General features: G+C 46.1%; 1 protein-coding gene across 1 annotated transcript in view; it reads left to right on the top strand.

Moving 5' to 3' along the window:
• Nucleotides 1-11,736: 11,736 nt before the first annotated feature.
• LOC104467394 (glutamate receptor ionotropic, kainate 4-like) overlaps nucleotides 11,737-14,133 on the top strand; it is a gene marked incomplete at its 3' end in the record, with an annotated part of 79,334 nt that continues 76,937 nt past the window's right edge. The window contains exon 1 of the mRNA XM_010081160.1: nucleotides 11,737-11,818. Coding sequence (XP_010079462.1) covers nucleotides 11,737-11,818 — 82 coding nt within the window. The remainder of the gene's footprint in view (nucleotides 11,819-14,133) is intronic.

Here is a 14,133-nt window from a genome sequence, read left to right as displayed (position 1 = left end):
GCTGGAATAGCTGGAAGCGTGCTGGGCTCAAAACTGGTTCAAAATGAGTTGCGCTGAATCACAGCCTCTCAAAACTTCCTCTGCTTGGAGCGTGTCCGAGCTGAAGTGAATCCCAGAGGGTAGGGGGAGAAAACCCAAGTGGTTCCTGTGAGCTGGGGAGTTGAGGCAGTCTGGCATACGCTTTATGCCTCATGGCTGAATTCAATAAGCTCTAATTGATGATTTTCCCTATATTTGGGGCATGCATAACATCTTTCCCTTGTGGATTCCTTAGCGCCTAATGGGAGTTGAGCTAAACTTGTAGTCCTTCCCTCTGTGGAGGAATCTTTCTCTCCTCTATTAGACTATTATTTCATGAAACTCCTAGAAAAAAATAGTTGTGTGAGTCTGCATCCCCATGAAATCTGATTGGAAACTGGCCATCGTATTCCAGGTTGATTAGGAATGGGCACATTGATGGGTACTGAAAGCAGAACTGTGTAAGCCTCGCTTTCTGTGGTATTGAGACCAACCCAGAAGTGTCTGGATCAGAAAGAGCAAATCTGGGGTGTCAGATGTCTGAGTTCTGTTGGCTCATCTGGCCAGACAGGCTGTGAATTCGGGCTCAGGGATAACAGCTGCATTAGAATATGGTGCTGGATTTTGGATGGATTATAGGTCAAGATGCAAACATTAAAGTTGGACTAAGGCTGGTTAATGAGGACAATTTATGCTTATAGCTGGAGGACAATGATGTGGTCAGGGTTTTCAGAGTGCTCAGCGTGGGCATAACTTAGTCCCTTTGTACTTCCCTCTTTTAACTGGAATTGATGTTAAGCCAGTGATGGCAACAACTGAAAAGCCAACTCTGGAAGGGGTTGTTCCTTGCTCGGTTTGGAAATTGGATAGCGCTGATGAGGATGAGTGCTCTGGGAGCAGTTTTGAGAATGCAGCTAAGCCAGGAGCACAGACAGCCTGATTATAGCTAACTTGGAGCAACAGAAAGGCAAGGTGGTCAGAATGAATTTGTTCTGTGAACAAATTTGTTTTTCACACTGAGGCAATGTCCTGTGCCTTTGTAGGTCTGTGTGTTATGCTTTGTTAATGAAGCCAAGTGATCTTTGCTTGCTGCCTATTGAACCCCTGGATAAAGCCTGCAACTGTGGTGTCGTTCTTCTGGTTATATCACACTGCAGATAGGAAGTGCTCAGACAAGAATGGAGTAAAGGCCCATTAAGCATCTGTGAGATTTATCCCATGCTTAACTCTTCAGAGTGATGGTGAAATGCAAGCTCCATTTGAATCGATGGTGAAATTCTTTGCTGGGTGTTAGGCTTTACTCAGGGCTTTTCTAAGGTTAGTTTTCATGGCAATTCAGGAGTTCAAGTGCCGTCAGCACTTTTAGACATCTCTGCTGGCCTTTGGTGTAGAAGAGCTTGGACCTCTTGCAGGAGTTAGTCTGTCTGGGCAAGTGAGAGGGCTGCTGGCATTTGGCTTGCTGAAGGGAGAAATGGTAAATAACTTTGGCAAAACCCTATGTGAAGTCTGGAGCTGTCCAGGAATTATGTTATGGCCATATCTGAAGCAAAGTGGCCAGCTATTTGAGAAACAAAGGATAAGCCACACACAGAGCAATTATCTTGAGGCTTATGAAACTCGAGTGGTGCTTTGTTCAAAAGCACTTCTTGTATCATCAGGCAAGCTGCTCTGTGCCCATATTCCCTGTTACGCAAAAAACTCTCCAAGCCTTAGAATAAATGCACTAAAGGCCATGCGACAGAAAGAAGAGGATGGTGAGAAACTGAGAGATGCCAGAGCCAAGACTGTGCAGAAAAGCCATGTCTCTTACTGAATTTTCTGTGCTGTCACGAGGGGCAAAACTGAGCAGCTTTTTTCCAAGGATGTGTGTGGAGATTGCTCTGGTCTTTCGCACAGTAATGTATCGACAGGCGAAATAAGAAATATCCTTTTGTCTGCAAGCATTGCACCTCTTCTGTCCCTTCACCATCACCACTACGAGGGTGCTGCTGCTGCTGCTGCTGCTCCAGAGAGGGGAGACCTCGTTTCCCAGTGAGCTCTTTTTAAGAAATCTCAGTTGATTGAAATGAAAAGCCTGTTCCCTCAGGCTTACATCCTCTGCAGTGACCCGGTGAGGGAGGTTAGCGATTTTTTTTTTTTTTTTTTTTTTCTTGCCCCCACCCCCAGAAACATTGTATATTTGTACTTGTCTGGGTGGTATTCCTCATGTGGCCAGGACTCCCCTCACTTCTCTGCTGCTGGATGGCGTGAGATTTGGCCTCTTGTTACAAAAAATAGGGGAAAAATGCCAGAGCATCCGATTCTCCTCTGTCCCTCTGGGGCTTGGATGTTTCATCTCAATAACATGGGAGCACTGCACCTCTAATTGCATGCTTTTTTGATGTTAAACTGTTAATCAAACACATAGGTTTCTGGTTTGAAATCGTTTTTGTGTCACTTGTGCTACAAGTTTAATCAAACACATAGGTTTCTGGTTTGAAGTTGTTTTTGTGTCACTTGTGCTACAAGGGGGTTTAAAAGCTTCTTTCACGTGAATGAATGCCTTTTAAATGCAACATCACTTACCAGTTTGGACTTTGGCTCTGGGTTCTTGTGCATGACTATTGCTACAAGTCACACCATTAGTCCAGCAGCTCTCTTTTGCATCAGGTGGTTGTGTGCAGCTCTCCTGTTGCATGTGTGTGCATCTCCTAGCTCCTGTCTTTCCCTTGCATACCTTTAGTTCTGCAGGTTCCTTGCTCTCTTGTGCAGACTTTTCTCCTCTGCCCCTCCTCTGTCTGCTCTCAAGCCTATCACCCCTGTGCTTTCTTGTGTCTATTCTTAGCTTGGCATCTGTCCTCTTTCCCACCTCCTTTCAAATGCATATGCTTACTGTCTTTCAAATGCACACCCAAAATTTCTTGCTCCGTTAAAATATACAAACCAAGTCTTACAAACACCATCTTCAGCCATTCATAGATTACCCCCTCCTAGCTCCAAAGTACAGGCTTTTTGAGCTTGTATGTATCAAAATGTTCTTTGGGTGATAGATGGGAGATTAATCTATTTATTTCACTTACAGTTTTGGCAGCTATAAAAAGAAGAAAACTAGCTTTTTTGTCCATAAACCACTTCTTACAGGTTGATTTGGTGGAGACTTCTTTGTTTTCCTTTCTTTTCCCTCTTGAATCTGCCAGTGACTTTAAGTGAAATAAATAGATTAATCTTCTTTCCGTAGCCCAGAGATCAGGTTGATGCATTTAAGAGCTTTTTCTCCCCCTAGACTTCTGATATGTTCACAGATCCGATTCATATTTTAGAACTTCCTTCATGTGTAAAGAGACTGAGTGGTAGCAGTAATTCTTCACTAACAGCAAATAGGGGTTAGTGCTTGTTGGATTTCTTTTCTTCTGAGAAAGCTGAAAATTTTCCATCAAAGTGTTTTTGATAAAAGGAAATTTTGTGAAAAAATATCAGTCTTTGGGGGGGGGTATTTTGCAAGACCGTGCGTCTTCAGGAAGGTTCAATTGCTGCGAGCCAAATGGCTGAAAGCAGGTTTCCAAAAGTGTATGTACTTATCAAAACAGAACTGTGAAAAAGAGTGGCAGAACTGGAAAAATCACTGGTTTTGTAGAGGGGAAAATGGTTTTCTGAGCAGCTCTGTTTTCTGCGATGAAAGGATATATACCGAGCGTAAAGAGGTCTCATGGAAAGGGTTTCTTAAAGCAGTTTATTTTGGACACAGTCCTTGGCACATTATAAAGCTGGGGTCCTGGTGATGGGTTTTTTCTTGCGGCGTGTGCACTCACATCACAGCTTAGCGAGAAATGGTCGTGCACGTTTGAAGAACTGAACGTTTAATGCCATTGGAGTACTTGGGTCTCACGCTGCCCAGGGAAAAACGCAGTATTGCTAAAGTTGGGTGGTGTATTGGTCCTTTCCCAGCATTGCACTGGGAAAATGTGGATGCCTGGCTTGCACTTTCTCCTACCTGGCTGCCTAGTGATCTCCAGCCGTTTGCTAGCTGAAGTCTGTGTCTCTGGCCAGCCCCTGTAAGATGGATGACCTTGGTAGAGCCCGGACAGGGGCTGGCTTGTCTCAAACCAGGAAGAGGAAATGGCACCAGGGTTGCTTTTGAATTTGCTCTGAGACATCAGTCGTATTTTACTCTTGTCTTTTCTCACCCCATGTACACGACCCAAGAGAAAGCGCAGTTTGGGCTGAGCTTGTGTCCTGCACCTGCTTTCAAGAGACAGTTTGACTTGGGGCTTGTCCGTAACCTGCAGTGAAAGGAATTTCTTTGCTTTGTGTTCCTGTGTTTGCTGTAGGACCGGAGTGTTGCAGACCGGGATTTTCTGCAGAAGAGCTCATGTCCCAAATTTCATACAGCGTCTTGTTGCTGGATCACATGGTTGTGTTTGGTTTGTTCTCTACTGGAACAAAACTGAATTTTCAAAACTCCATTTTAATCCATTTTTTTAAATGTAAACCAATTGTTGGTTTAAAAGCTTTTTATTTTCCCTGGCTAAGCTTTTATGAAGCCAAGGCTCTGACAGTTTTTATTTATTCAGTGTCCCACAGGCCTCTTTGCAAGAAAAGAGATGTTGAACAATTGAGATTCTGCTCACCTAGGAGTTTCCCCATGCCACCTTAGCTGGAGAGATCAGTTTGTATTTCCCTTTCCGAAAATACTTGCTTGTGCTTGCCTGCATCCTCTATGCAGCGCAAACTAGCCGTGCTCTCCCGCACCAAAGGTGGTTTAGTGGAAGTGATGACTTGCAGAGTGGGTAGGAGTCTTCTGCTGAATAAATGTGGCATAATGTTTGATATGAGAGCCTTTTTGTATGAGAAACTCTGGTGCAAGGCTGTACACTGAGGCTTTCGTGAATGCCAGGTGTGGGGAGGTAAACAAAGCTTTTCTTGCTGCTTTTCAGAGTCAAGCCTGCCCAGAAATTTTATCCAAGGTAAGCAGCGGTCAGCCTTATCATTATCATTACCAGTATGCTTAAAACGGTTAAAAAATTGAGGCGATGTCGCAACATACGGCTCTTAGATCAGAGGAGCGGTGCTGGGGTGGACAGCTCTGGCCCCTGTGTTGTGGCAGCTTGCTGTCCTTCTCAGCTGGAAAAAAAATTAAAAAAAATCTGCCTTTCTCCTTCCACCTACAGACACTCCCCTTCCCCCAGGCTTGCCGGGATTTTTCCTTTAAAATAAGAGCTTTAAGCCAATTAAGAGTGTCTGAAGTGGGTAGAGCAGACGTGAGACCACAGTGCTTTTAACTGTTATTGTTTGTTAATAAAAATAAATTGTGGGCACTGGGGAGAGAGAAAATCCCACATGAGCTTAGTTTTCTCTTTCTGTTGTTGTTGGTTTTTTTTTTTTTTTTCCTTCCCAGTGAGAAGGGACTTGTCACATCCAGGGAGGCTTTTGGCGGATGATGTCAGGAGGGTCGTGCTGGGATGGTTTGGGAGGCTACTGGTCCCATAGTCCCCTTGCACATCTCCTTGGCTTGGCTGCTTCGTGTGCAATGTATAACCGATAAGCTACGGTGCTGGGCTGTGAGCTGAGGCACAGGCAAAGCTGGTGTTTTGCTGCCCGAAGCGGAGACTTCTGGCAGAGGAATGTGGCAGCCAAACGCAGCATTCTCTTTGTCACACGGTGAAGCTGGCCAGAGCCCGTCCATCCCAGCTCCCCGCTGCAGCAGCGTGGCTCAGGTGGCTCTGCTGGGGAGGGCGAGGCAGGGTGCACCCACCTGCCCTGCCAAATGCTCCCAGCGCTTTCCTAGGCGGGGGTGTTTTGCTCAGGATGCTGTGCGCGTCCATCATGTTCTGCGCCGTGGTGTCTATTTTCTCAACAGCCATAGGACTTGCTTCATTGCTCTGGGGCTTGACAGCTTCGCCGTGCCTTGCAGTGCCTGTGACGCAGGGCAGAAGGACAGGGGACAGCAGCACGCAGGCTGGATCCTAGTAGATGATCAGCTTAAACCTGTTCCTAGAATAAAATAAGCTGCTCCAATAGGTGAGTTTTAATGGCATCAGGTCGATATCGTTAATGGGACCTTTGGAAGCATGACTCTGAGGGGCCAGGTGGGGTTTTCACACTCATAACTCACTTCCCTGTGCCAATAAAGCTTTCAAGTATTGACGGACCCTTGGGGGCCTGATAGGTCGTGTGACAAGGCTGCGGAGGAGCAGATAATTGAATGGAGATGTCCTGTGACTCAGCCTGAAACTGCGACTGCTGCAGTGTCCGTGTGTCCGTCTGTGGCTGATAATGCTGGGGAAAAACCTACAGTTGAGATAGCGGAGTCTATATGCAGTTTGTATGAGGAATTAGGATTGCGTATATATTCTTTTTATCTCTAAGCAGTGATAGGAAAAGCTGATCATCAGGCTTTGTTAATTCTGGGGAGAACTAACCGAGAAGGGTGAGACACGAGAGAACTCAGGATTGTGGAAAGTTAAAGAAAATAATCCACAGGAATGAGAAATGTCAGGAATACGTTTGTCCTTCTGCTTCACTGCCTCCAGAATTCTTTTCTCCTTGAAGTTTCTTGCTTCTTTTTCTGGAAGTCACGGAGGGGGGAGTTAAAAAAGAAAGAGAGATAAAAGAACACAGCTAGGAGAATAATAATAAAAAAAATCCATTTTATGTATCAGCTGAGCAGGTGTTTATCACTAATATCACCTTCCCTTGAATATCACCTACTGTGGTGCTAACTGACTGACCCTCACGGAGCTGTGCTGTCACAGTGGTGTGATGGAGAGTCAGAGGTCCTTTTATCCCCCCGGCACCTGGGGAAGAGAGATACCGCTGGTCTGTCTCTCACCTCAGATGAGTTCATCCCTGGCAAGCCACAGTGCAAATATTTTGAGGACAATGGGAGAAGAGGAAAGGCATGGTGGCTGAAAGTGAAGGAGGCTCTTTAATGCTGATGAAATCTAAAAGGAGACATAGTTTTTATAGGAACATAGAAATTGCTAGACTGGAACAGAACTGTGCTTCATATTGTTAAATATCCTTTTTTAGTACTGGCTGCTTCCAGAAGCAGTGGAAGGAAGCTTGCCCCAAGGGGTGATTCTTCTAACCCTCAAACATAGGGAGTTAGCCAGTGCCTTGCAGCGTGAAGGGTTTACATGCCATCCAAAATCTCAAAATCTTTGGTTTTTTTTTTTTTTAAAACCTTATTGTTGTAATTCTAGCTATTCATTCTCTCTATAAATGTCTGATCCTTCTCTCAATCTTACTGAGGTTTTCACTGCAACAATACCTAGTGGTAATGATTTACCCATGCTAATTGTGCATTTTACAGAGGAAAACATATTGTTCGTAGCTTTAAATGGAGTGATTTTTCGGTTTAATTGAACCTATGTCTCCGTATCCCTGGGGCAGGCTTGCAATTTAGTTCTTCCTCCCCCCCGAGACACAGAGGCACTTTCTCAAGCCCAGCAACAGTCACCTGTTGAAATGTTTTTCAGGTTCTTTCCCTCTTGTTAGTTCCATTTAAATTTGAGCCTCTCTGCAGATGAAGCTTTGCAAAACGAAATAGCTCTCTTTGCTTGTCGAAAGACTGAAAAAGGCTTTGTTGTTTGTTGATATTTCCTGACAGTTTTTCAGAATTCCTTGCTGCTCTGCAGCTGTTAAATTTGTTGTCTCAGCTGTGAGGATTACTCTAGCTTTGCTTGAGCTGCATTTTCTCACCATTCATCAAACTTCTGGTGATGCGCAGAAAGATCCATCAACACCAAAGCCACCTCCAAACTAGCAGTTGGGTAAATGTCTGCCTGCCGATTGCATGGATAAGATTGAAGTTGCTGCCAATTTTTAAAGGGTGTTTGTGGTTTCTCAGTGAGCTTGCAAACGATGGCGTAGGGGTTTTTGCAGCAGAAGTAAATGGAGGTTGCATCAGGATAAAGCACGCGCTGGGGTTTTTGAAAACCTGGTCCTGGCACTGCCCTGCAGGACTGCGGAGCGAAGTGCCAGTGCAGCTGGAGATGCTGCGCCCTGTCTGGCTGGGATGCAGCCCATCTCCAGGGCTCCCCAGCTTGCTGAGGCCAGATGTGGCAGGGCAGGTGGCAAACAGGTTTTGCAGGGTGGTGGTATCTCTGGAAGTGTGAGCAGAAATAGCAGTGCAGCTGGATTTCTTGAGTGTTCGTGGCAGATTGGGCAGAGGGAACAGGAGGGTGCACAGAGATGTCTTCACTAGCAGTGTGGCAGCTTGAGGAGAGTTTTATTCTGTGATTTAACCTTTTATTCTGCCTGTTGGCTTTTGCTGTATTGTCTAAGAATTTTTCTGCAAAAACCTCAAACTATCGGGAAGATGCGGTGCTAGCAACGAAGAAGAGTACCATCTCACACAGTCATTAAAAATGTATAAGTAGTTTCAGAAGCAAGTTGCTTCCTCTGAGAAGCAAATCGTCCATAATTCTGCTTGGTATTTAGAGACTTTTATCTCCAGAGAGAACTCAAAACTGTTCAGTATAGTCTTGATTTATTTTATTCTCTTGAGTTTTCAGAGCTAAAGATAAAAAAGAACTTAACAGAAAAAGAATTACGTACTTGTGCTGTGCAGAGAGAAGCCAGGAGCCAGCTCATGCTCCACCAGCTATTCAGCAATTCACATACCACCCTGAAGGAGCCAGCCTGCTCCTTTTGGGGCTACCAGATTCAGACAGCTTTATAAACAGCTGTCTGACAACCAGGCTCACTTGCTATCATAGCACCATTAATGCAAGAGCTGTAAATGTATAGGCTGACCTGTTCTTGGTGGAAACTTCAGCAAAGGAAGCTGGTTTGATTCATTTCCAGCAAACTGTGGTGAGGATGAGTCTGGGGTAAGTCATCTTCACATGTGCAAGAATTAGTGCAGCAAGTTGCTAAATATCCTTGTTCTCTTAAGTGTTTTCTTGGCTTCTAAGGCTTTCTACCTTGTGTTGCGTGAGAGAGGAATGTTGTCTTCCCTTCCCTCTCTGTGGAATTCTGGGCTGCACTGGAGTCGATACCTCGTGATTCATTGCTGCAAGCGTGTGTTACGGCTTCTCCTGGGGAGATGAGAGAGACACAGATCCACCTTGCAGCTGTAAGGAAGCAAAAGCTGTTGGAAGGATGCCTAGCTCAGCGAGGCAAAAATTACTTTACAACAAAGGGGTTTGAAAGGTCTTTACCACCCTTTCGTGCCTGAATTTAGAGGGTAGGAGGCTGGAGGAACTTGGGGACTAGGGAGAGCTGTTGGACTGAAATACCTCTTTGTTCCAAGTAGAAACCTTGATGTTAAGCTAGGAAGAAAAATCCACTCTTTTCCTACGTCTTGAATTCCAGTGTCTGTTCCCACTGCTCCTGAGGCCAGGTGTGATGGTGGGGAAGCGTCCTTGTGTTCTGCTCCTTGGGTGTTTTGCAAGCACCTCCATCAACCAAACGGTCTATGGGTACAGGTTGTAGGAGCCTGTGTAGTTCTGCTGTTTGGTGAACCCCAAGGTGTATTTCTATTGCTGCCAGCTGTTCCCTGGATTCGTGATCGAAAATCAAAAGTACTGGGAAGCTGTTCTTAGCAGTGGGTAATGCGTTAGGTGAAGGCAGCATCCCTCTGTGCTCTGTGTTCTAGGTAATTACAACCCTGCTGCTCACGTAGCAGAGCACAGCGGGTGCCCTGTGTTTATTATTTAGCTTTGCTATTAACTCTAAGCTGGTGATGCAAGTGCAGCTGCTTCTCTAGGAATCTCGTAACTCACCTCTTCACCAGACCAGGCTGCAAACAGGAGAGGTGGCCTGGAGGTCTGTCCCTTGGAGCTGAAAATCACGGGACCCTTTCCCAGGCTTTGGCTGTTTTGGAGTGGTTACCCTAGTGCAGCTTGTCTTTGCAGAGTCTAAAATGTAGGGGTTCTGTAGGGGCTGGAGATGCCCCTGGCTCCTGGTCTGGCTGTGCAGGGGAGGCTTGGGAGGAGGTGTGTGTGTGTCCCTGTGTGTGACTTCAGTGCTGCAAGCGCTGGTTCCACAGCCTGGGCTGTAATACCGGTGTGAGTAAATTTGATGTGATCCTGCTGTTTTGTCAATAACTTGGAAAGTTTTGAGATAACGGCTTCAAACTGCTCAAATGATATGTTGCTCCACAATCTGGCTCTGCTGCTGCCAATGCTTCTGAGTAACCAATTTACCATGTGCTTAACCTTTTAGGGCTTTTCCTGCCTGGGCTTTACTCTATAACTCCCACTGAAAAAAAGAGAAAATTGCCATTGCCCTTCTCAGAGGTGGCTAATGATTTCCAGGTGGGTTTTGGCAGCTTCTGCTTTTTAAAAATGTGTTGAGCACTCAACTTCTGGAATCAGGATGCTCTTCCAGTGTCCAGTGGACACTTGAGCATGGGATCCCTACAGTTTCTTGAAACTGAGAGAATTGGGACTCAGAAGGCAGGGCTGCTGGTGGGAGCTTCCCAAGGGAGATGTGATCCAGAAAGACATCAAGGCGCAGGGAGCGGAGATGTGCGGCGGCTCCCTGCTCAGCCCCTGCGTTACCTTCATTTCTGTGGCCACATCTCAGTATTTCTTCTACCTCCCTTTGCTGTCTGTAAAAAGGGGATAGCCCCTCCGGGGTGTGCTGAGAGGAGATGAAGGAAGTCTAAATGTAATCTAAAAATAGCTGAATTTTAAAATTGCAAGTAAAAAAAGCTTTGTCTTTCTTGAACAAAACTCCTGGTAACTTCAAAGGCAGATTAAAGACTTTGCCTGTGTCAGGACTTCAATATTTGGCCCAAGAACTAGACAAATGAAAGTGTGAGAATGTTTGCCAGAAAATTGGAGAAGGGAGAGATAAGGTAACAGATGAAATACTCAAAGTCAGCATATAAGGACATTGCTGCCTGTGGAGATAATTTTATCAACTTGAGGGACAAGTATTTCTCCTGTAAAGTAAAATCTACCCTCTATGCAGCTGTTTAAAATGGTATTTGTTAAAAACTTGTTAAACTGTGCCACGAGAGTCTGCTGTGAGACAACCAGGGCCAACATCTGTACTAATGATAGGTTTGTGGATCTCCACTCACTGCTCTTTGTTTCGATGATGTTTGGACTTTGAAAGTTGGACCTCTTTGTGTTGGGGCAATGTCACCTTGTAAGAGGAGAGGAAAAAAAAAAAAAAGTCCTGCTCTTGGTCTTGTCCTGAATCCTCTTGCTCAGGACGGGGAGGGAAGGAGGTGGTGACTGTCATTGGGGCTGGAGCAGTCCAAAGAATTGGTTTCTAGTTTGGTGACCAAAGTGATTCTCTGTCTCCAACTCCCATCCCTCAATTATGTCTTGGTATGAAAATGTTTTGTCGTATCCTGAAACCAGAACTCAGTATTGTATTTTAAGTTGCAGGCTGCTTTGAGTAAAAAAAAAAAAAAGGAAGAGGGGAAGAGAAATTAGAGATGTGACACAATATTGATTTCCACTTGTTTTTGTGGAACTGCTAAAAATGCCAAGATGAAATATTTGGACTTTTCCTTGTATTTCTTTTCCATTTTTTGTTAGAAGCTCTTCGCCCAGTTTGACTCCAAATCCTGAATAATTCATAGTCTGTAAATAGCTTCCTCCTCCTCCTCCTTTGGTAAATAGACTCTTTGTCCCAAGTGCTTGGCAAGCGTGAAGCGGTGTCATCCTGCTGCGTCGCTGGTTCGGGAGCAGAGGTGCTCACGGTGCCGTGTGTTCCCTCTCTGCAGAGTTATGTCATGCCCAGACCACCAAAGGGCTCCATGAGGATTTATAGAAGATGCCCCGTGTCTTGGCGCCTCTGGTGCTCCTTCTGCTGTGGCTGATGAGGATGGCTGCCAGCCCCCATTCCCTGAGGATCGGTGAGTACAAAGGTTGCTCTGACCTGCCTTTAGCCAGCCTTCCGCTCATTGTGCTTGGACGAGGAAAGCCAAGCCTTGCTGTGGTGGCTGGGCTCCCTGTGCTGCTGGTGTGCTCCCCATTCACATGGGGCAGAGGCACTTGCTGAGCTGCAATGTCCCACCTGTGTTTTGGAAATGTTCTCTCCTTGATCTTGTGAATTAAATGGTTTATGGTGAGAGTACATATTTGCATTGATTTTTATGGTGGTAATGGTTACCTGATGGGAATCTCTTTCAGGACAGGTTTGAAGTGAAAGCTGCTCCTCAAAGAGGCACTGAGGAATGAAACTTGCTCCCCTCCTATGCCCTACCCTTCTTGATGCTCTCCTAAGCTCCACACAAAAGGAGAGAGTTTTTGGTCACAAATTTATTTGTCCTCACATTGATGAGCAAGGAGGCTTTGAGCCCAAACTGAACCTAGTCAAGTGGTGCCACAAGGATGTTAATAACTCCAAACCTCTCCATTTGTAGCAGAGACCTATGCATTCAGTCTCCTCTGGGCTTTAGTAAAAGGTGTTCAGGAAGAGGCACCGTCATCTTCGCTTGCTGCCTGTGCGGATTAGGGAAAAGAAATGCATCCAGAAACCTTGTAAGGAAACTTGCTTCATGGTATTGACACTTTGCTCTGCTGTTTAGAAAGGAAACTGCTTTTTCTGACTGTTGTCTCTGGAGCTACGAGCTGGTTTTATTAACTATTTGTTGCAGATAAGCAGCTAATCTATTCCTGTCCCCATTTGCAACTTTCACAGGTGACACTTGAAGTAAAATTACTTCTCCCCTCTGCTAGTGGAGCACGGAGCAGCTCAGAAATATAGCAAGGGAGGGTCTGTGCTGGCAGGAGCCTGGGAAGGGTGGCTGGGTGTTTTATATCCCCAGCATCTGTGATTCATGTGGAGCACTCATGCTGCATAGTCTTGGCTCTGCAGACTGCATTTCATGTCGATTGGCAGGTCCTCCACTTGAGGCAGCAGATGGTGATGGGGATGGACAGTGTATTATCAGCACGCTGAAGGGGAAAGATCCTTCATCGCCCCTTGTGCCCCAGCCACCTCCTTCTGCAGGGAAAGTACTGCAGGTGCTGGGGAGTGTGAGGGGAAGGGGAGCTCCCCCAGCAGCACGTGTAGCAGCACTGGGCTGCAAACCAGTCCGGGAACTGGTGCAGTTGTCCACCTCCACAGTGCAACCCAGGGTGACATGGGAAGGACAGGCTGGAAGAAGTTGGGATGTTTGTGCTGGTGAGCAAAAGCGGTGGTGGTGGAAAATCTGCCTCCTTCCATCTGTCCAAAAACCAGTTTTATCTTCTGTGCCTGCTATCTGCTGCTGGGTAAAGGAGATCTTGACACACTGCTGGGGCCTGAAGGCATATCCATAGTATAAATTCCTCATGCTTGAACACGCTCATGGTTCACATGTCCAGGTCCCACTGTGTCGTACAGGTACACACTGTATGTGAATCGCTGAGCACGTGCTGGTTGAGCATAAGCCTCTCCTTATCGTCGTGGGCCTGCAAAGGCTGAGGGCTGCAGTGCTGGTGGTTAGGCTGCTGTGCAGAGTCACCCAGCAAGCGTCTGCCAGTGCTTTGATCTCCATCCCTGAGACTGCTCCACCAGTCATTTCTAACTCTCTCTCACTGAGGTCATGCTCCCTTGGACCCGTCTCTCCAGTTTTAAAATCCTCCTGCATTTAGAAATACTTGGCTTTTGAATTCCCTTTGCAAAAATAATGAAGCTGGTCCAGACACAGCTGCTCTTAAAACTTACAGCATCGCTGCCTAGTCTAGGGTGGAAATGCTGATTTCCTTAGGCAGTGCAAATCCGTGTGTTGAATCCCCTCCTAGGACTGAAGGATGCTGCAAAGGCAATGTGGAAGTCAAGACTGTGAAGAAGGGGCACTGTTGTTGAGGGAACGGGAAGGAGCTTTGCCAATCCTCCTAAAAGGCACTGGAGGTTGTGGCTTCTGTGCCAGAAAGCGTTAAATGTGAGAGTGGCCAGAGACCCTGCAGTCAAGTCACAGGTGTCTCCAGTCACCTCCTGCCTCTTGGGAATGGGACACCAGCAGTCCTGACCTTGGACTGGGCTGACTCCTGCATGTGAGCCTAAAGCAAGAATTTACTGAGGGGGGGAAGCTCAGGTCGGTATGTTAGTACGTATCTACTGCATTTGCTTTGCTCTTGGCCACGGAGCTAACTTGTCTGAAAACGGTGTGTGAAGCAGATGGGCAAAGAGCCAAGGAGGGGTTTGGGGTTTTGGCTTTGTTTCTTCAAGACACAGTTTTAT

This window comes from Pterocles gutturalis, unplaced genomic scaffold (genome assembly GCF_000699245.1).
Source record: "Pterocles gutturalis isolate BGI_N339 unplaced genomic scaffold, ASM69924v1 scaffold10224, whole genome shotgun sequence".
NCBI classification, from domain to species: Eukaryota; Metazoa; Chordata; class Aves; order Pterocliformes; family Pteroclidae; genus Pterocles; species Pterocles gutturalis.
The sequence above is the reverse complement of the archived record's forward strand: the minus strand, read 5'-3'. Positions and strand labels throughout refer to the sequence as shown.